Source organism: Cololabis saira, chromosome 14, assembly GCF_033807715.1.
Source record: "Cololabis saira isolate AMF1-May2022 chromosome 14, fColSai1.1, whole genome shotgun sequence".
Taxonomy (NCBI): Eukaryota; Metazoa; Chordata; class Actinopteri; order Beloniformes; family Belonidae; genus Cololabis; species Cololabis saira.
In genome coordinates, this window is record NC_084600.1 from 40888252 (window position 1) to 40910199 (window position 21948).

Genomic DNA, 21948 nt, shown 5'->3' on the forward strand with positions numbered 1-21948 from the left:
GGCATAGACGACAGACGGTTCCAAAGTCTAAGCACTTCCCCCTTTTGCTTAATCAAACATGGCTCCCAACCCATATCACCTTGGAAAGCCAGCACAGGAGTAAATTTGTGCACACCTAAGAAACATCGAATAGCCCGATTTTGAATGGCATTCACTCTGGATAACTCCTTACCCCCCCATACCCCCGCTGCATAAAAAATAATTGGAGAAACACAGGCCTCATAAAGCTTTGAAAAGGTGGTATAACTAAGATGTTTACAATTCTTCATTTTACTGACAATAGAACCTAATGCTCTGCCTGCCGTATCAGCGAGGATATTAATACCTTCTTTGAACTGTAAGTGTTCATCCAGGGTGAAGCCAAGATATTTGTAAATGTTTGTGTAACATAAAGGTTCAACTCCAACATTAAAATTAAAAGTGCTTCTACTTACTCCAGGTTTTCTAAAGTGTATAACTTGGGTTTTTCCTTGATTTATTAACAATCTCCATTTCCGACACCAGTTATCCACAATGTCTAACAGGGACTGTAACTCATCCTCCCTCTCTGCCAAGATAACAATGTCATCCGCATACAAAAGTAAATTCAATTTCATGTCATCTATTTTTACTCCGATGTCTTCATTCTTAATTTGTTGCGCTAAATCATTTATAAACAAAGAAAAGAGGGTAGGAGAGAGAACATCTCCCTGTTTGACTCCCAGTGGAGTAGAAAACCATCCTGTTCTCATACTGTTTACCTGAACACATGCCACTGGATTTTTATATAATGCCTTAACCGCTTTGTAAAATAAACCATCAACCCCAGCCGTCACAAGTTTAAACTCCAACAAATCTCTGTGCACACTGTACTGTATTTGACCCGGTCTTTGTATGTATACAAAGACATATATATGTGTGTTTTGACCGTATAGAAACGTAATTCTTGCCATTTTAAGAATGCCCTTACTGCCCTTACTTTTTAACAACTTGTGCTTCTTATTATTTTACCTCTTTTCTTATAATTTTATTTCATTTTATTTGTTATTTACTGTTTAATTGTGTGTTGCCTCTTTTAATGTTGATGTAAAGCACTTTGAATTCCCTTGTGTCGAATTGTGCTACACAAATAAACGTGCATTGCCTTGCAAAGTGGACTTGGGCTTGAAATGAAGAATGTCCGGGTTCCAGATTGTGTGGTTCCATATACTTTCAGTAAATTGTGCTCCATTTTGGACAATGAACCAGTCAGACCTCACGTACTATCCAAGCTGATCCCATCAGTAGCTCCACATCCCCTATAGTGACGTCCTGTGAGGTGGGAGGTGTCGCTTCTTCTGTCACACTTATTATTGTTAGATAGTGTAAATAATATGAAAAGATTGATATAATATTCTATTTGATAAAAAAAACTATATTTTATACTCAATTTCTGAATATAAGCCACTTGGGGCTAAGTCCTGAGGAGTGTCGTCTTTTACTTGTTCTACTCGGGCCGGATGTTGAGGTAACAGACCGCCGCAGGTCTTCACCTCCATTTTCAGCCTCTTCCTGAAGAAGACCCCAGTCTGCACCTGCTTCAACCGGACCATAATAACTCCTGTTCACAAGAAAACCCCCAACAAAGGCCCAAATCACTACCACCTGATTGCTCCGACCTCATCTGTGACCTCACGGTCCAGTCAGGCGCAGAGAACTGTTGACCACAGGTGGGGAGGACAAAAAAGCCACCATTATTCCCATACCTAAGCTAGACAAAACATCCAGCCTAAACAATTACAGACCTGTGGCCTTGACAGCAGTAGCCATGAAGGTTCTGGAGTGTATTGCACTCTCATCTCAAAACAATCACATCCCCTCTGTTACATGCCACATAGGTAGGGTTCTCTGTGTCTCTGCATTTCTCTTCCACCTTCTCCTCCCCTCCCCACCACCCATTCTCTGCAGGTCTCTCATTGGCCAGCCTCTGATTCCCTGTCTCCGCCCTCCACCAATCATCTCCACCTGTGCCCTATAAAAGAGCTGATTGCCAGTTCCTTCTGGCTCTCTCACAGCAAGTTGATGGTTGCTTGCTCAGAGTCCAGAAGCAACACACCCTGCTGCTATTGTTGTTCTACTTAGGCCCCGTTTACACGGAACAAAAACTGTGGTGTTTTCATGCGTTTTGGCCGTTCGTTTACACAAAAACGAAGCTCAAATTTCTGAAAACTCCGGCCAAAGTGGAGATTTTCAAAAACTCAGTTTTCACGTTTGCTTGTAAACGGAGGGAAACTGAGATCAGAACGTCACATTATGCCACAGAAACGTCACCAGTGTCATGAGTGCGACCTGTGTTTACAATTTGTTTGGCCACCGTCAATATTTTCCTGTATTTTACCTGTTTTATATTCTAAAGTCACCCTTAAAAGTAACTCCACTTCTCTGTCACTCCAAACCTAAGACTCTCGTTCCGTCTTGGAAGTAACTGGCAGTCAAGGCTGATTTATGGTTCCGCGTTACACCAACGCAGAGCTTACGGTGTAGGGTACGCGGCGACGTGCACCGTACTTAGGCTACGCCGTCGATTTAACGCGGAACCATATTATTCAGGCTTCACACATGTCATTTGTTGACGTTTTTTTCCAGGATTCCTATTGGCTAGCATGACTTTAGGCTTCTCGTTACACTGCCCCCTGTAGGTTTGGCTGCTCATAGCACCCTTAACAGCGTTTTTATGCGTATTTAATATCCGTTTTTGTAAATACCCGGCTATATGTAAACGTGGCCTTAGTCTGGTGTATATGCCCTGCCTTGGGACAGGTAAGACGGGGGCCCCTATACCCAGGCATCACGTAGGTAGAATCTATGTTTAGTTACACTAGGTAAGGGATGGTTGCCACTACTGTATTTTACCCACTGGTTAGTGTAGTTAGGCAGACAGGCTTTTGTTTCCTTATTAGACAGTTAGATAGAACTGTGTTTTTCCTTAGCTGCTTAGTTTGTTATTTTGGCAACATCCGCGTCCCCTGGCAGTGGCATACTTTTGTTTTGTTACTCTTGTAAATATTGTAAATATCTTGCTCAAAAGGCAACCTGATCTCACAAAAATCTGTGAAATGCCCACGACCTCTCACCACTATTTTCCGTGGTACAATGGTACAATATCCGAGGTGCTCTCAATAAAACACTGCTAAAACAGCTTAAAAACATGCTTTTACAAACTGACAGTAACAAACAGTAACTTGCGCGACAAAAACTCGACAAAAACTCATTTAGCCACTATAACAAAGAATAATATATAAATAATAATAATGTCATAATCCGTGTATATATCACGACAACGGATCCCATTGACTTTGCATGGTACAATATCCGTGGTGCTCACACGGAATTATACCATTTTCCGTGTATATGCCACGGAAAATAGTGGTGAGAGGTCGTGGGCATTTCAAGGATTTTTGTGAGATCAGGTTGTCAAAAGGCAGTAAAAACGAGCACACCCTTTCAAAACCCTGTGTTGTCTCAGTTATTTGCATCCTTTAATGCTTGGGATACCTTTTGTCTTAAATGTCATGCTATGTGACCCTTGGTTTCAACACCTGTACATGGCCTGACCAAGGGTTTCGTAACACCCTCTGATGGCCCCTGTACAATTCGCCTATCGTTCAAACCGGTCTACAGATGATGCAGTCAACCTGGCACTGCACTTCACCCTCCAACACCGCAAGTCAAAAAAACACATACGCAAGGATACTTTTCATTGATTTTAGCAGTGCTTTCAACACCATCAATCCCCTCAAACTGTTCCAATTCCTGACCAACATGAACATTGGCCCCTCCCTCTGTTTCTGGCTGCTGGACACGCTGAAGGGTAGTCAGGTAGTCCGCTACAATGACCACACCTCTCTCCCTCTGACCACCAACATCGGGGTGCCACAGGGGTGTGTCTTATCCCCGTGGCTCTTCTCCCTCTACACCAACGACCTCCGATCAGCCTCCCCTTCTGTCAAGCTGCTGAAATACGCAGATGACACTTCCATCGTGGGGCTGATCAAAGACGGCAGGGAGGACGACTGCAGGTCAGAGCTGGAGAGGACGGTGAACAAGTGCAGGGACGACGACCTCATCCTCAATGAAGCTAAAAATCGGTTCACACCTGTATCATGTCGCAACTGAAAGGAAAGTCTCTTGGCGCCATGGCCGAAACCGAACAGGAAGTCGTCCATTTTGAGTTAATCGTGTCATTTTGCCGCAATTTATGCAATTTCTTAGGCCACTTCTTCGCCCGAACCGTAACGTGCACCCAGGTGTGTTATACATCAAAATGTGCGTCTTGATCCTGCGACGATGGGCATTACTCTTCTCAGTCAAAAGTGTTACCGTGTCGACGATAGACGCCAAAAAGCGCGCCCCCCTCCATCTGATTTGTCCATATTTGATAGTTACTACTTTCTGCCATAACTTTTGAATGGTTTGACATAAAGACTTGTGGGTGGTGTCATCGGACTCGGTTTTGAGTCCTTGAACAAAATTGGTGCAAATTAGCCCCGCCCCTTCTTCTGATTGGTTGATATTTGATAGTCCCTATTTTCTGCCATAACTTTTGAATGGTTTGATATAGTCTGCTATAAGGAGATGAGAAACGTAGGTGACGTCGTGAATATAAAGAATTTAAAAATGCTTAAAAGTACAAATACCCCCCACCCTCCCAGTTGGTTCCCACTACTTACAATTTGATTACTGCTAATTCGCAACATTTACCTTTGACTTTAGATACATAAAAATGTAAACAAGAGTAAAAACAAACAATACAACTTTAACATACAAAATAATAGGCGAAGTCAGAACTATATGTCAATATATTTAAAAAATGTCATATAAACCTTTAGCCCTAGATGCAGTATATGGAGAAGGGATATACCTGACTGGGATCCAAATTTCAACTGGAATGAAGTATGGACCAATATAATATCATCTTCCAGAAACCCAGATAATCAGCTTATTCGTTATCAATTTGTACACAGAACTTCTTTAACACCTTGCAAGCTTTACTATATGAAGTTCCTGGTTAGCTCTTTATGTACATTATGCTCTCAGAATAAACCAGGAACCTTCATGCATCTGGTCTGGGAATGCCAACCTGCTGCAAACTTCTGGCAACAGGTTGCAACTGCATTATCCTCGATAACAGTACAGAATATTCCAGTAAACCCTCAAACACTTATTTTAAATAATTTATCCACAATAAATGCTTCACTATGTCAAAAACGAATTTTGCTTGCACACAACATCTCTCTTTCTCTCTTTTCTTGAAATTATCTATCTCACCTTGTTGCAGCTATCCTTGTCCAGTTTTTGATATTATTATGTTTTGCCTTTGTTTTATTTTGTCCTTCTTCTTTTTTTGTTTGTTTGTTTGGTTGTTTTTTATTTTTGTATTATCTTTTTTTTCCCTGTTTTTCTTATTATTAATGGTTTTCATCGAATGCTTAGGTCCAAGGGGTGGGTTTGGAAGGGGGTGAAAATATGTGTTAATGTTTGTTTGACATCATTGTGGATGCCACCGTTTATAATAAGGAAATCATGAAAGATAAATAAAGACATTTGATCACAAAAAAAACATACAACATAATACAAACAACATTGATGATAAAATAAAAAGATAAATATATATATATATCTTTATTTAAACTCGAAAATCATTGAGGGCGAGCCCTCATTTACAATGACGTCGAGCAATACAAAAGTAAAAACAAAAACAGAACAACAAAAGAGCAGTCAACTAAACAAATATGAAGTTACAATTAATAAATAATGTAACAATAAAATCAATTAAGACAGATACAAACAGTGCTTAAAAGATTTAAGGTCAGGGATTTAAAATGACCAAAAGATACTAGTGAATTAATTTTTAGAGTGCTTTGTAATGAGTTCCAGGTGAAGGTGCAGAAAAGCTAAAAGCAGATCAACCAAGCTCAGTAAAGACTCGGGGAACTTGTAGTGTAAGCCAGTCATTGGATGGAGTGTGGTGTGTGAACTAGCAGGCCAAGCAAGGAGGGAACATAAGTCGGCAGCAAGCCAATAATAGCCTTATAGATGAATAAAGAAAAGTGAAAATCTCGCCTCAGAGAGGGAGGACCATCCAACCTTACTGTACAGGATGCAATGATGAGTATTATATGGGTCACAGGAATAAACCTAAGTGCAGAGTGATAGACAGAATCAAGGGGCTTTAGCGTTGTAGCCGAGGCATGTCTGTACAGTATGTCACCATAATCTAAAACTGATAAAAAAGTTGCCTCAATAAGGGTTTTTCTGCAATGCAAGGGGAAGCAGGATTTAGAAAGAAAAAGGAGAAAAAGCTAATCTTTTGCCTCAGTTTACTTGCCAGATTTGAAATATGATATTTAAAAGATACATTTTCATCAATATAAATACCATGGTATTTATAAACAATAACTCTTTCAATAAAACTGCCATTTTTAGTAGTAATGGTGCAATTACTCTGGAGAAAAACATACATTTAGATTTATCTGCATTTAAAACCAACTTGAGATTATTGAGTGCAATACATACAAATAAAGAAATGACTATGAAACTAAAAGAAAAGAAATAAGAACGTCCTTATTTAACTATTTTGTGTTTATTTGTGCTCTTAACCCCCCTCCCTTCAAGCAGACGTCCAATGGATCCTGGGCCAGGACTGGCCACTGCCAGCATCCTCCTCCTGATTGGCTGCTGGAGCTGCCGTCGGTCACGTGACTCTCCATCACCTGATCCTCCTCCAGAGTTGTTGTCATCACATTGTCTGCGTGGGGACCGAGACAGAAAGAGCCGCTCCGCGGAACATGTCCTCGCTGCTGAAGCCGTCCGAGGCCGAGGCCAGCCCGGCCAGGCCGGCCAGCCCGGCCAGCCCGGCCCCGGGGCCCCGGCTCCGGCCTCCGGGGCCCCCGGGGCTCCAGCTGCCTCCGGCCGGCTCCTTGACCGGGAGGAGCCTGGCGGCGGCCGCCGTCGTCCCGCGGAGGAGGACGCACCCCGGGAAGGCCATCCTGGCAGGTGGATGCGGAGCGGAGCTCCAATCTCAGTAGAATATATATATATATATATATATATATATATATATATATATATATATATATATATATATATATATATATATGTATATATATATATATATATTACCAATTCTAATAATTATTCTTGGCATTATCATGATATATTGTTTTATAGTGTATTATTATATTATGTTATGATATCTCATGGGATGTTGAACTATAGTATTATTATATTGTTATATATTATAGTATGGGGACATCATTTTGTTATAATATTATAAAAAATATTATTTTATATTAGGATATTATTATATGCTAGTATTACATTATATTACTTTATATTATATTGTGCTATATCATACCCACCTTTTCAGCAAATCATACGCCAGCTATGATCAATGATCTGCCAAATTATTTATTTCTTATTTAGTATTCTTCTATGTATTCTTATTTCTTTTTTACCTTTTTCATTATAAATTAAATTCATTATTATTATTATTATTATTATTATTATTATTATCATATATGATAATTATTTATTTGTTTATTTATTTATTTATTTTTCAATTTATTTATCTACTTTCATTATATTATTTACACACAAAAAAGCTTTGTAGAAGTGGGTCAGAGCTGCGGCCAGCAGGGATGCTGCAGCTACATCTGCAGGTGATGTAGCTGCAGCATCCCTGCTGCTGTTTTAGTATTAGTAGTAGTATTATTGTATTATTGTGGCCCAGTGGAGGTTAAAGAAGCTAAACTCTTTCGGCTGCAGCCTGGTTTCCTTGGATACACCAGTAGGGATGTCTGATATGGTCCCTCCGGGCCTCAGAACCTTCAGGAACGTCCCTCCACCTGAGTGTCGTCAGCATCTTCTCCTCTTCTGGTTCTGCTCAGGTGGGATCGCTGGGGGGATTGAGATCTGCATCACCTTCCCCACCGAGTACGTGAAGACCCAGCTGCAGCTGGACGGGAGAGCCAACCCCCCTCGCTACAGGGGCATCGGTAGGCCGGGGTGGGGGGTCTGGATGTGAGGGGGGGCTGGTCTGGTCTGGTCTGGTCTGGTCTGGTCTGGTCCGGTTCCGGTCACTCACCTGTCCTCTCTGATGTCACTCTACTACTAAGCTGCTAATGAGGAAATAGCTTGTTTTTATTCTTTGTTCTTGCTTTTTTCACATTGTATCAAATAATGAAATGAGGTTCCGGGATAGATTTATATTATATGTGCAATGTTGTTCACTGCTGCTTGGTTTCTCTAATTTTATCGTGGTATTGAGTCTGATATCTGTTTCTGTCTGTATGTGGGTCAATGAAGTGATGCCTATATTTTCTGAAAAACTGATTTTTTTTTTCAATTCAAAAAAGGTTTAAATGGATAAAAAAATACCATATATATGAACGACCTGTCCCACATATGGACTCCCTTGAATTTTACAAAAAAATACTAGTTATTTGGGATTTTGTTGTTGTTTTAAGTGTCAAAATGTCATGTGGTGCGACCGTCCGACCATGACTTTTGTTTTGAAAACTTTTTTTGAAATCACTCTAAATGTTTTTAATCAATCTTCTGCCCTATCTGGCATGATTTCCGAAATGTCTTGTAGTGTCTAAGATTGCAACACATTTGTATTCATATTTCCATCATAATATACAAACAAAGTTTGACTGATGTCCATTTTATGAAATATGTGGCGCGACCATTAAAAAAACAACCATTTTTGTATAATACTGAAAAAAGATGTCAAGATGTTAAGGAAATTGATTTATTTTAATATGAATCATGGTTGCACCACATGACCTTTTTTAAGGCTAGTGCCAATTCATCTTGACAAAAACTCTGAAATCACTTAATTTAACATTTTTATATGAATGTATGTGTACACAACATTCTTAATGTTTGAACTACTGCAATAGATATTCTTTTTTTTATTATTTTAAAATTGACCTGTTGAAAATCCTTATTCGTCATTGACCCATGTGTTGATTGTATGTGTTTTTTATACGCTATGCATGTATTTGATGCCTTAAACATATTTCCCTAGTGGACATTAAAGTATAACTCAACTCAACTCTGTCCCTGCAGGCGACTGCGTGAAGCTGACGGTGCAGGACCACGGGCTCCGAGGATTGTACCGGGGCCTCAGCTCGCTGCTCTACGGCTCCATCCCCAAGTCTGCAGTCAGGTGACCCTGCACACACGGCTCTGCGGACCGGGTCCACCCGGACCTCGGACCTGCGTGAACCCGGCCCCCACCCCACGCAAAACCCTGCTTTGTGCAGGAAGACATTTCGTTTGTCCTGCTTTAGTTTTTAAGATATAACCGGTTTATTATGACACGATGACGTCACGCAGCCCCCCGACTTTGTCCAAAATTAACCAAAATGGTCTAGTTTGTTTGTGCTGCGTTAGTGCTGGTTTGTGCAGAAAGACATTTCGTTTGTGCTGCTTTAGTTTTCAAGATATAACTGGTTAATTATGACACGATGACGTGTCATCACTGAGAGGCTAATTGAGGGAGCAGGTACTGCAGACTCGCTACACAAACAACAAGCCATTTCCCTGTTATCCAACAGTCAAAAGCAAGGCAAGGCAAGATATTCACTCTCAGTTTGTAGATATTTCAAGCGGTCAACAAAAAATGACACTCTCATTACTCACCCCCTCTCCATGAGTCCAAATATCCACTTAGGGGGTCATGTATTTTTAAGAAAATGGGTGTACGGACCAATACGAAGAGCAACTGTGTATCAATAAAGGGGGTCCAGCTGTGTAATAATTTAGAAAATGAACTAATACTATGCACTACTGTAACCAAATTCAAAGATAAGTTCAAAAATAAAATATTAAATAAATATAAAACATTGATATGATAATATTATAATATTATATTGTGTGTGTGTGCTTACGCACAGGGTGTGTGTGACGCGTCAGTGCAGTAGTGTGTAGAAGTGCTTGTAGTTAGTGCATGTTGCATGTTGGGTGTTGCATGTGGCTCCTGCTTGCTACTCTCTGCTTTCAGTTTCTGCCACCAGCTAGCCCTCCTAGTGGGGGTGAAAAGGGGAGCCGAGTGCGTAAGCCTCCTCCTGCTGGTACACAGCCTCTCCGCCACCAAGACTCCTGCAGAGCCTCCTCGTGGCCACACACGGTAACTGGGTTCCGTGAGGTCCCAGGCCAATTCTGTGGGGGATCTCGGAGCAGCAGTGGGCCCCAGAGGCATGGCGTGCAGGCCCACCGGCGTGTGGAACATGCCCTGGCGTCTGCCAACCACTGCTCCAGCTATGGGTCAAATAGCATGGGCAGATGGGGCTCATAGCCTTGGATGGCAACCCATCTAGGAGAAGGACACTCTGATCTAAAACCGGGACAGTGAGGAGTTGTGCCCCACAGTTTGCTATCAGCATAGTAAAGCCAACCATGGAGTACAACGTCATCCCAAATCCTATACTTCCAGTGGCGGGAGTCCACAGGAACATCGCGGCGGATGGAGGTGCTGGTCCTCCTTCTGGAGGACACCATGACGACAGGGCCTCAAACCCTGGGCTTGTCCCAGGGAGGGTCCTGTCTGATCACAACACCCCGTCCAATGCACTCATGCGCTGTCGGAGACCATTTGTTATGGGAACCTTCAACGCATGCACAGTGAGAGAAGAAGCAAGGTTGATAGAGCTAGCACACTGTGCTGAGGAATGGGGAGTGGAGATCCTGGGGATCCAGGAACACAGGAGAGTGCACACTGATGACCGGATCGTGTACCGCAGAGTGGAGAGATGCACGTTCATCTCTGCATCAGCGTGGCGAAACGAGCCGAGGCTCAGGCCGCAACAGGCGGCGTTGGGTTAATGCTGGGTTCTCGGGCGCGTAAGGCTCTTCGTCGGGTTCACCACCATACCGACAGGATCCTGATCGCTGAGTTCTCGGGCAATCCAGTAACAACAGTGATAGTTGTGTACTCACCCACCAACGTGGCACCACCTGAGGACGTGGAGGAGTTCTTTGAAGACCTGGTGACAGCGGTCCGAGACGTCCCAGCCCACAACTTCCTGGCAATCCTTGGGGATTTCAACGCAAGGCTTGGACCAGAGGACACACCCTTCCCTTACCACGACTCCACCAACCGCAATGGCGCTTACCTTACCGCCTTCCTCACAGAGCATGAGCTGCTAGCAGCAAATACCATCTTCCGGAAGAGGACAGGAAAGAGGTGGACATTCCGAGACAGAGCCACTGGCATGCTCAGACAGCTGGATTACATCTTAGTGAGGAGGAAGTGGAGAAACACCATTATGAATGCAGAGCCATACTCCACATTCAGTTCTGTGGGCTCAGACCACCGTGTGGTCTCGATGAAGGTGCGTCTGAGCCTCAGGGTCCCCAAACCAAGTCCCAGGATCCGGTATAACTGGAAAGCCTTCTCTAGTGACCTTGGCCTTCAAACCAGGTATACGGAGGAGGTGAGGAGGCGATTCCAGGAGCTGGATGCGGGAGCGGAGCCCAGCAGCGAATACAAGCGCTTCGTTGCTGCGAATGAGGAGGCGACCAAACTGTGTGTGCCCATGATGGAGAGAGTCAAAACCTCCCAGCGATCCAAACACCCAGAGGTGGTAGCGGCACGAGGGAAGGTGGAGGAGGCCCGTCTCAATTTCGAGAAGGAGCCAACTGTGGAGAGCCGTAGGGAGCTGAACGAGGCCAAACAGCTTCTCTTCAACACCTACGACACCATCAAAGGGGAGGAGCTGATGGAGAAAGTGCAGAGAGTGCAGGCAGCACAAGGGGAGCAGCAATACGGGGAGGCCTGGAGGGTCATCAACGAAATGACTGGGAGGAAGAAGACCAAGGAGGGACAGGTCAAGGGACACAGCCCTGAAGAGAGGGTGACCACCTGGTTCGGCCACTTCCAAGGACTGCTGGGAGAGAGGGTGGAAGCAGTTGAGGAAGATGTGCCACCATACCTCCAGAGCCTGGCAGTCAATGATGGTCCCTTCACGCCTGGGGAGCTTGCCAGAGCGAAAACCACTGTGAAAGTGGGAAAAAGTGCCGGTCCAGATTGCATTCCCCCAGAGGTCCTGAAGAACTGTGATCTCGACGACATCATCCTGGGTTTCTGCAACCTTGCTCTGCTGCACAATCGGCTGCCTGATATGTGGTCTTTGTCAAACATCGTCCCAGTGCCCAAATCCGGAGACCTCTCAAAGCCGGACAACTATCGAGGCATCAGTCTGACATGCATTGCTGCGAAAATTTACAACCGCATGATCCTAAACAGGGTCCGGCAAGCAATTGACCCACACCTGCGGGTAAATCAGAATGGCTTTCGAGAGGGGCGAACTACTACAGCCCAGATCTTGGCACTTAGGAGACTGATAGAGGAGGTTGAGAAGAACAACCTGTCTGCAGTCCTATGCTTTATAGATTTTAAAAAGGCATTTGACTCGATCCACCGAGGTATGATGGTGAAGATCCTCAAGTCATACGGTATTCCTCCCAACCTACTCCGAGCAATAGAGACCATGTACGCGGGAACAAGGGCCAAGGTGGTGACCCCAGATGGCAGCAGCGAGGAGTTTGACATCCTTGCTGGGGTTATGCAAGGAGATACATTAGCCCCCTTTCTCTTCATCATAGTCCTTGATCATGCACTCAGGAAGGCAATCAGTGGGCGAGAGCAGGAACTTGGCTTCACGCTAACACCAAGGAGGTCAAGTCGAAAACCTGCAGTGGTCCTCACAGACCTTGACTATGCAGATGACATCAGTTTGCTCTCTGACAACGTGGAACAGGCACAAGAACCACTAAACAGGGTAGAGCTAGAGTGTGCCAAGGTTGGCCTCAGGTTAAATGCCAAGAAAACTGAGGTCATCACCTACAACATTCCACCAGAACATCAACCTCTGACTACAGCAGCAGGCACTGTGCTGAAAGAAGTTGATGACTTCAAATACCTGGGTTCGTGGGTCAACTCAACTGAGCAGGATCTCAAAGTGAGGAAGGCACTTGCATGGAGGGCCCTGAACGGGATGACCAGTGTTTGGAACTCCAACCTCCCCCGCCAAATCAGACTCAGCTTCTTCTTCGCGACAGTAGAGTCTGTTCTCCTCTATGGCAGTGAATGCTGGACCCTCAAACCAACCCTAGTGAAATCCCTGGACGGGTGCTACACCAGGATGTTGCATGCAGTGCTTAACATCAGCAAGAATGCACATGTAACCAACCAAGTCCTATATGAAGGAATACCAAGGGTGAGCGAAAAGGTTGCTGTAAGGAGAATGAGACTTGCAGGGCACTGCCAAAGACACAAAGAACTGTCAGCCAGCAAGCTGGTGCTGTGGGAGCCAACACCCGGGCGCCGGTCAAGAGGACGTCCTACACCAACATATGTGGACATACTCAAGAAGGATGCCGGGGCCCAGAGTACCAGCGAACTGGAAAGTTGTATGGAGAATCGGGATGACTGGAGACAACGATGGACGGCTCGTCTGAGGACGACCTAGTAGTATAATAAATACCATGATGGTAGCAAATTGAAGCAAGTGTTTGCATGACCGCTCTCCGCGGCCGTTTAGCCGAGGAGTTGGTGAAGCAGCACCATATCACACCAGGTTTTTTTTTTTTTTTTACTCATAACCTCTGCTCTCCGTGCTGTACAGTCTCTTGACAAGAACCACTTAATTTATCACTCCTTGCAATTTATAGTATGTTTTTTGTTTTGTTTTCATCTTTGTTTTTTTTTTTGTCTTTGCTTCTTGTCTAGATACCTCTGTTACTTGTCCAATATATCCATTCTTTTTCAATGTTTGAACCCAAATTATTAGTTTTGTTTTGTATAAAACCTCCTGAGTCGAGGTTCATAAAAGGGTAGGCATAATAAGCCTTGGATTCAGCCTATGCCTTTTCGGTTTTTAATATATTGGACCTTTTTTATGTTGTATTATGTTGTATCCAAATGGACCGAAATAAAAAACTCAAAATCAGAAAAAAAAAAAAAATGCAGGTGAACAAGTGAATATGTGCCCATTCATTCATTACTTCAATCACCTGCTTGTAGACATCAACAAAGTCGGGGGGCTGCGTGACGTCATCGTGTCATAATAAACAGGTTATATCTTGAAAACTAAAGCAGCACAAATTAAATTTATTTCTGCACAAACCAGCACTAACGCAGCACAAATGATTGAGAATATTTTCACTGAGTTTTGCGTGGGGTGGGGGCCGGGTTCACCCAGGTGACCTCAGCGGACCGGGTCGCCCCAGTCCTCTCTGCACCAGAACCCAGCAGGGACGAGCGGCACCAGCAGCTCGGCTGAGCAATGACTCAGCATTCCTCACAGAATCACAGGCAGCCGATCCTGTAGCTTTGCACCCGATCATTATCGTCACCGTGGCAACCGCCTCCAGCTCGGAGAGCAACACTGGCATGGTGACGATCTTAACTGTAACGTAAAACAAGACGACAAATAATCAAAACAACATGATGTCTTAACAATTAAATCAGTCACAACAGACACTTCACTTACTTTACTGTAAAATAAGTAAAAACACCCCCCTCTGATCCACCATCATATTTTTACTTGTAGTTTGGTGCAGGCAAAAGATTAATTATATGAAAGAGAGATCTTTCTACATTTTCTTATCTTGGATGTCGTTGAAAATTAATCCACATTTGCATTTTCGTGTTTTTCTTTCTTTATTTGTTGGAGGCACCTGTTTACGTTGGAGGATTAGTTTGTACATGTAAATGTCTCTGCAACACATTTATACAAAATTATGACAATATTCCCTTCACATTGTGATTTATTGGTTAGTTTATCTGCACCTCTGCTCCGGTCACCTTCTTATAAACAGGTTGACATTTATTTAGCCAGTTTTTCTTATTTACAGTCAAAGCTGTGAAACTGGTATTATTATTATTATTATTATTATTATTATTATCATTATTATTTATATTATTATTATTCCTCCCAGCTTTGGCTGTAACAGTCATGTAGATCCTGGCACTTCTGTGGATGTGTATTTGTGACTGGTCATCTGAAGCCAATAATACTTTAAGATGGTAAAGTTTTTAGCTTTTATGCATTCAGCTGCAAAACCAAGCGATGAAGCATTTTAAGTTTTTATCCGTTTATTTATTTATTTATTTGCACCATCCATCCTGCAGACGTGTTTCAGTATGTGGAAGGAAGTGTCTGTGGCGTGTTTAGATTAAGAACTCGGGTCGGGCCGCTGGTCTGTTTCTCCAGGGTTGTCGTAGGAATGTGATGTCATTGAACGCAGCATTGTGGTGCTTTCAAGTCTCGTTGTACTTTTCTGTATCGGTGTTTCCATCACAGATGTATCAACGACCTTTTCCCTGATTCAGCCTCCATCACCGTGTCTGACTTTGGGATTAGCTGGTTTTGTCCTGGAAACATTAATTCAGAATAAACAGGTCTCCTGGATCAATGGAGGACGTGAACCTTTTAGTTACTTGATTCTCTGTTATATTACTTAGCAAAGCAATGTGGCTGCATCAGCTGTTGATGAATGACTTTTGTTTTAGGAGCTTTTTATCAGTATCACCACCTTGTTTTTATTGTGTTTTTACTATTATAGTATAGTTTTATTTTTTGTGAAGCATCTTGTGACATTCCCTCTTCTGTGAAAGGTGCTCTAATAACCTTAATTACTTAATTACTTAATTACTTACTTACTAGGTGATCGCCGTTGGCCAGTTTAGCGCTTTGACCAGGCCTTTGATGAACTGAAATTCCTCCACCTTATGTGAATCGCTTTATGATATTATGCGCTGTAAAAGGAGAAATATGCAAATTCTTTCCAATTTCTCTTTGAGGAACATCGATTCTTAAATATTTTCACAATTTTGTTACCTCTTTATTGGCGAAGTAATGACCCTCTGATCATGTTTGCTCTTCGAAGACTTTGTACTAAATCATTATGGAGCTAGAACAGTCTCATAATTCACAAATGCACAGGACAAGTTTTACAAATGCACAGACCGATTTGCAAATACACACACCGTTTCACACGTGCACAGAACAATTCACACGTGCGCAGCGCAGCTCACAGACAAAAAAACATTTGTAAATCAGGTTATATTTGTGTGTGCATCAAAAATACATTTGTATATCTTGTCCTACGCACGTGTGAATTGTTCTGTGCACGTGTGAAACGGTGTGTGTATTTGCAAATCGGTCTGTGCATTTGTAAAACTTGTCCTCTGCATTTGTAAATTATGAGACTGTTCTAGCTCCATAAATCATCATCACAATCATCTGATCTCACCTGTCTGGAGTAACTTTACGCATGAATCTGTTTATTGCTCTCCTTACTCATTACTAGCTATAGAATGGCCTTCAATATTTCTGAATCATTGTTCATCAAACTAAATTAAGTTCAGGAAACAACATCAACTATCTTGAGTTTATAGTAAATCATTATAAAACACTAGTCAGTCTTTTAAAAATCTGCTTTTTTCACACCCGTCAACATGTTTTCATTTGGTTGTAACTGTTGTAACGTCCAGATCCTGAAAGTGTTTATTTATTCCTTCGTCCGGGCAGTAAACTGAGCTGCATCAGATGAAAGACACTCCCTCCTTCCCGTCTCTAACTGTGGGCTGTTGCAGGTTCGGCACCTTCGAGATGCTCAGCAGCCCGATGCGCGACGCCACGGGCCGGCTGGACAACACGCGCAGCCTGCTGTGCGGTCTGGGCGCCGGCATCGCCGAGGCCGTCGTGGTCGTGTGTCCCATGGAGACGCTGAAGGTCAGTGGAGCGGCCGGGGAGTTCCTGGTCCTGGTCCGAGTAAAACCCTGCCGGGCCTCGGGGTTCCTGGTACCGGTCTGAGTAAATTATTTTTTTTTCTGTGAGTGATATTACCAAATCACTCACAGAAACTGTTTCATGAAAACAGAAAATTAGAATATTGTGATTTTCTGTAATGCAATTACAAAAACAACAATGTCATACATTCTGGATTCATTACAAATCATGGCTCACAGCTTAAGAAAACTCAAATATCCTATATCAAAAAATGTGAATATTCTGGGAATCTTAAACTGTGAGCCATAATCAGCAATATTAAAATAATAAAAGGCTTGCAATATTTCAGTTGATTTGTAATGAATCCAGAATGTATGACATTTTTTGTTTTTTTAATTGCATTACAGAAAATAAAGAACTTCATCACAATATTCTAATTTTCTGAGACAGTCCTGTAGAGGGAGGGTATGATTTAAAGGAAACTTTAAATTTCAAGATTCAGCAATATTGAACAGCAATGAAAAGATTCTGCACAACAAATAATGGAGTAATATATATATATATATATATATAGTATATATATATAAAAGTATATATATATGAAAGTTAATTTTGATTATAATGACATAGAGTTTAGGGGGTAGGATTTAATACATTTTTACTTCTTCCTCCTCCTTTTTCGAGCATGTTAATTATGATGGATGCATGTTTTTATTTCTATTTTTGTCTTTTGTTTTCTTATTTACATTTATTTATTATTGATTATTATTGCTTTGTTTTGTTTTCACTACAGTTTCATGTTGGAAATAAATTTCAATTCATTCAGCCCCTGTTGTGGCATCTCCCAGGTCAAGCTGATCCACGACCAGTGCTCGCTGCGGCCGCGCTACCGGGGCTTCTTCCACGGCGTCAGTGAGATCGTCAGGGAGCAGGGTGAGACGCCGCCTCGCCGCCACGCTGGGACGGAGTGGGATTAATGTGTGTGATTAAACTCTGACCTTTGACCCTGGCAGGCGTGAGGGGAACCTATCAGGGGCTGACGGCCACCGTGCTGAAGCAGGGGAGCAACCAGGCCATCCGCTTCTACGTCATGAACGCGCTGAGGAACTGGTACAAGGGTGAGCGCTCCAACCCGACGCCAGGCCTGGGCCATAAACTGGAAACATACCGTTACCCACATTCACCGCGATGACCCACGTCAGTTTTCCCACGTCGGTAAATTCGGTGTTGTGAGAGTATAAGTCGCACCCCTGGCCAAACTATGAAAAAAATAAAAACGCAACTTAGGGCCAGTCCCTATACACCCACTACCCCTACTTTTCAGCACTACCCCTAAATTTTGCGCGTTCCCGTGAGGGTAGTGGTGTCCCAATTCCTCTTTGCATCTAGGGCTAGTGGGAATAACGAGGGCTAGTGTGTATGAATCTAGCCCTTCAGAGCGAGGGATTTCAGATGCTGACTCGCTGACCGAGGGCTAGAAAAATTTCCCAGAATGCTTTACGTCATCATTTGCAGACTGAATCAAACGAAAAAACATGGCGGACATTTCTTATTTTTTAGTGAATAAAATCCATATTTTGAGTTAGTTTCTGCATAAAAATGCGTTTTGATTACATTTCTAGCGAGAAATATATATTTTACTTTCATAATATTCACTCAGTGAATGTACATAATCACTCGCTTGCTTGTTTTTTCAGATTTCGCCAGAATAAAGGCTGATTTATGGTTCCGCGTTACACCAACGCAGAGCCTACGGCGTAGGTTACGCGGCGACTGCGCCGTAGGCTCTGCGTCGATTTAACGCGGAACCATAAATCAGCCTTTAGCCGGCGGCTCTTCTCATCCCCCGAAAACTTCGGATCAAATTTCTTAACAGGCGTTATTTGGATAAACTTAGCCCAGGTTGGGGATCTAAACGATTACTTTTACGCCTGAAAAAATATTAAAACTTAATAAAGTGGCATATTAGTCCGGAAAATACGGTAAATAAAACCGTATAAAAAAAGTTTATTTGTACAGCACAATTCAACACAAGGTAATTCAAAGTGCTTTACATCAACATTAAAAGCGGCAAGAAACAATTAAACAGTAAATAACAAATAAAATAAAATAAAATGATAAGAAAAGAGGTAGAATAATAAAAAGCACAAGTTGTTAAAAAGTAAGGGCAGTAGAGTACAGCAGGTACATCTCATTCTTACAATGGCAAGAATTACGTTTCTATACGGTCAAAACGTACAAAAACCGGGTCGAATACAATATTACAAAAGTAATCTGTAACAATTTGTACGCTGGTAAGGTCGATGGGACACTGGGAGGGTTTAAACGCCTCATGAAAGTAGTGACCAAAGGTAGCACACCATCGCGTTTATCGTGCATTTATCGTTATCGGGGTAAAACTGCCGGATCTATCGTGATATTGATTTCAGGTCGTATCGCCCAGCGCTACCTAACATTATTATTATCCTCCTCCACTTCCTCCTGGTTCCTTCATGAAACCTCCGGCTCTGGCCCTTCAGGCGACGACCCCAGGCGAGAGATGCACCCGATCGTCACGGCGATGTTCGGAGCCACGGCGGGAGCCGCCAGCGTGTTCGGGAACACTCCCCTGGACGTGGTGAAGACCAGGATGCAGGTAGGAGCCGTGGCCGGCGCCGACCCGACCCCCGTCGCCGTAGCCTCTCGTGAAACGCTGTGGTTGTTCTTGGTTCCAGGGTTTGGAGGCCCATCGCTACAAAAACACCGTGGACTGTGCCTTCCAGATCCTGAAGCAAGAGGGGCCGCAGGCGTGAGTAGTCCCGCCCACCTGGGTTTCACCGCCCCGTTCCTACGGAGAGAAAATCCACTCAAAACATTTGTGGTTGAATATTATCTGATTTGTATGTAACTTGCTCAAAGTTACGGACAAAACGATAATTACAAATTCAAAAAGAGTGCTACACACACAAATCGTTAAATACGCTTGCACCAATCGCCTCATACACATGTACAAAGCTGTAAATACGGGGGGGGGTCCCAGCACAGGTGATCCAAGTGATTGCCGCGACTTCGTGGCGCTCGAAACCCGGAGACTGTTGGGGGGGCTGATAAGAGGGAGGGGCCGAGGAAGGCGTTGAGTTGAGGGAGGTGTGGTTATCAGTAAGTGTGTGTGTAGTGGTAAGTCCGTGAACTTCGCTCAGAGCTGCTCTCAGCCAATGTCCTTAATGTTATCAGGCGGCTCGGTACAGTTCTGAAAACAGGGGTCCAGAGATGTTCGTGGGAGAGGGCAGGGTTAGTGTCACTGGGGGCAGAGTCACCTTGTTTACATTCCACCAGGAAGATTGTGACGAGAGCGATCGCCCAAAAACCGCCCTGTCAAGGCCAGATTATAGAATCAATAATTATATTGCAAAAACAGGCAGCCTCAGTAATTTTCCGTCTGCCTTCAGTCTCTGGTTCATCAATGGCGACTCCAATCAGACGAATTTATGATCAATTCCCGCCAAGCCGAGCTTCCAACTTCTCCAAGGTCTTATCCATCTTGCCAATGAGCTCAAAGACCGCCGCCAGCCTGCGATTCTGTTCGAGAATCGCATCCAGCTTACGGCTTTGCTCCTCCAACGATAAAGTCTGAGTGTTGATCGCCTTGCTTGACCCTTCAGCCATGCCCATCAGCTCTGAAAGAGCCAAAACAGCTGTCGACGACTTACGCGTTTGTCGGTAGACCAGGAATCCCCCTCCTCCGATCAGGAGAAATCCTGCTATCATAACTCCAATTATAAAGGCATCTTCAACGTCCTCGACAGACAGAATCGCCAAGCACAAAGGTTTCCAGTGTTTGTAGGAATCCATTGTGTATCCAGCAAAAAATGTCCCATCGGGGCAAGAAGGCTCCATGATTGTAGAGTTTCGGAGGAGTGAAAAAAAGAGCCTCTGAAGACAAGACAACAAAAGCAGTAGCAGGGCAGATAGATAAGGGAGAGGAGCATTTAGACGAAATCTGAATAGTTAATTTACTTTCCATCGCATTCCTGTTAATGATATTCATTATGTTATATATCCAATTGATTATATATTAAAATGCATATATATGCTTTAGGTGTTTACCAAGTATCAAAAGTATCGATGTTTTAGTTTGAGAATCGATTTTAGAGCAAACAGATCTCGTATCGGAAGTATTGATATTTCAGTATTGATCCAAACATCACTAGAAAAGAGTCTCAAAACCATTTGTGCGCATCTATAGTTTTGTGTGATTCGTGAACGCGTATTTAACGACATGTGTGTAGGAAGCTTTTTGAATTCGTAATTATCGTTTTGTCAAGCAAGTTACGCACAAATCTAATAATACACACACTCTCTCTCCGTCCTCCTGCAGGTTCTACAAGGGGACGGTTCCCCGGCTGGGCCGCGTCTGCCTGGACGTGGCCATCGTCTTCGTCATCTACGAGGAGGTGGTGAAGCTGCTCAACAACGTGTGGAAGACGCAGTAGCGCCGGCCGGGGGGGGGGACAGACCAGTGCCTCGACATACGCACAACCCAACACCTCCACCGCAGTTCACCCGCGTCTGCAGACGCCGCCGCCGCGACCGCTGTCACTGTTACGCAGCGCTAACTCCCGCTCCCACCGCGCCGGGACAAACCGGCCCCTCCTCCGGTTCCTCCTCCGGCTCCTCCGGCTCCTGTCGGCGGGTGAACTCGTGTGCTGAAACCAGAAATGTGTCTTGATTCACTGAGAACTTACTAACCTCCTGAGCAAAGATGCAGATCTTGTTGCAGGAATGTAACCCGTAGTAACGCGTGGTCGCACCGACGCTGCTGACCCGGCGGTGATCCATCAGCTGCTCCAGCAGACCCATCTCATGCGGTTCCAGCCGCTTCCAGGGCTGGTTCTCATACCCCTTTTCCACCAAACCGGTTCCAGGCTGTTTCTGTTTCCACTGACAAAGAACTGGCTCCGGTTCCAAGGTAGCACCAAGGGCCAATCCCAATACACCCCCTACTTTCTACCACTAGCCCTAAAAATGGGTAGGGCCCTTGTAATGTTCCCTAGGGATTGGGACACCACTTGCTACGTCACTGCGTGGTTTACGTTCAGGTACGTAAGCGACTGCGTAGTTACGTTTGCACAAACGTCACACCATATCAGGAAGCCCAGAGCTAAAAGCTGTTTTACTTCCGCTGTAGTGCTGTTAATATGCC

The 21948-nt window shown here is 43.7% G+C and overlaps 1 protein-coding gene across 1 annotated transcript; it reads left to right on the forward strand.

Annotated features, from left to right (window-relative positions):
• Positions 1–6782: 6782 nt before the first annotated feature.
• On the forward strand, positions 6783–21679 carry slc25a1a (solute carrier family 25 member 1a). The gene is made up of 9 exons (XM_061739210.1): positions 6783–7014; positions 7908–8015; positions 9094–9193; positions 16631–16769; positions 17615–17699; positions 17780–17884; positions 19286–19401; positions 19481–19554; positions 21124–21679. Exons 1-9 carry the CDS (start codon positions 6807–6809, stop codon positions 21236–21238), a joined length of 1050 nt encoding a protein of 349 aa, XP_061595194.1. The 5' UTR covers positions 6783–6806; the 3' UTR covers positions 21239–21679.
• Positions 21680–21948: the final 269 nt, after the last annotated feature.

Excerpts from the sequence above, each read along its gene's own strand:
- slc25a1a (XM_061739210.1), top strand. The coding sequence starts at position 6,807 with ATGTCCTCGCTGCTGAAGCCGTCCGAGGCCGAGGCCAGCCCGGCCAGG. Across the intron at positions 16,770-17,614 it reads GTCCCATGGAGACGCTGAAG|GTCAAGCTGATCCACGACCA; the intron begins GTCAGTGGAGCG and ends GGCATCTCCCAG. Across the intron at positions 17,700-17,779 it reads TGAGATCGTCAGGGAGCAGG|GCGTGAGGGGAACCTATCAG; the intron begins GTGAGACGCCGC and ends TGACCCTGGCAG.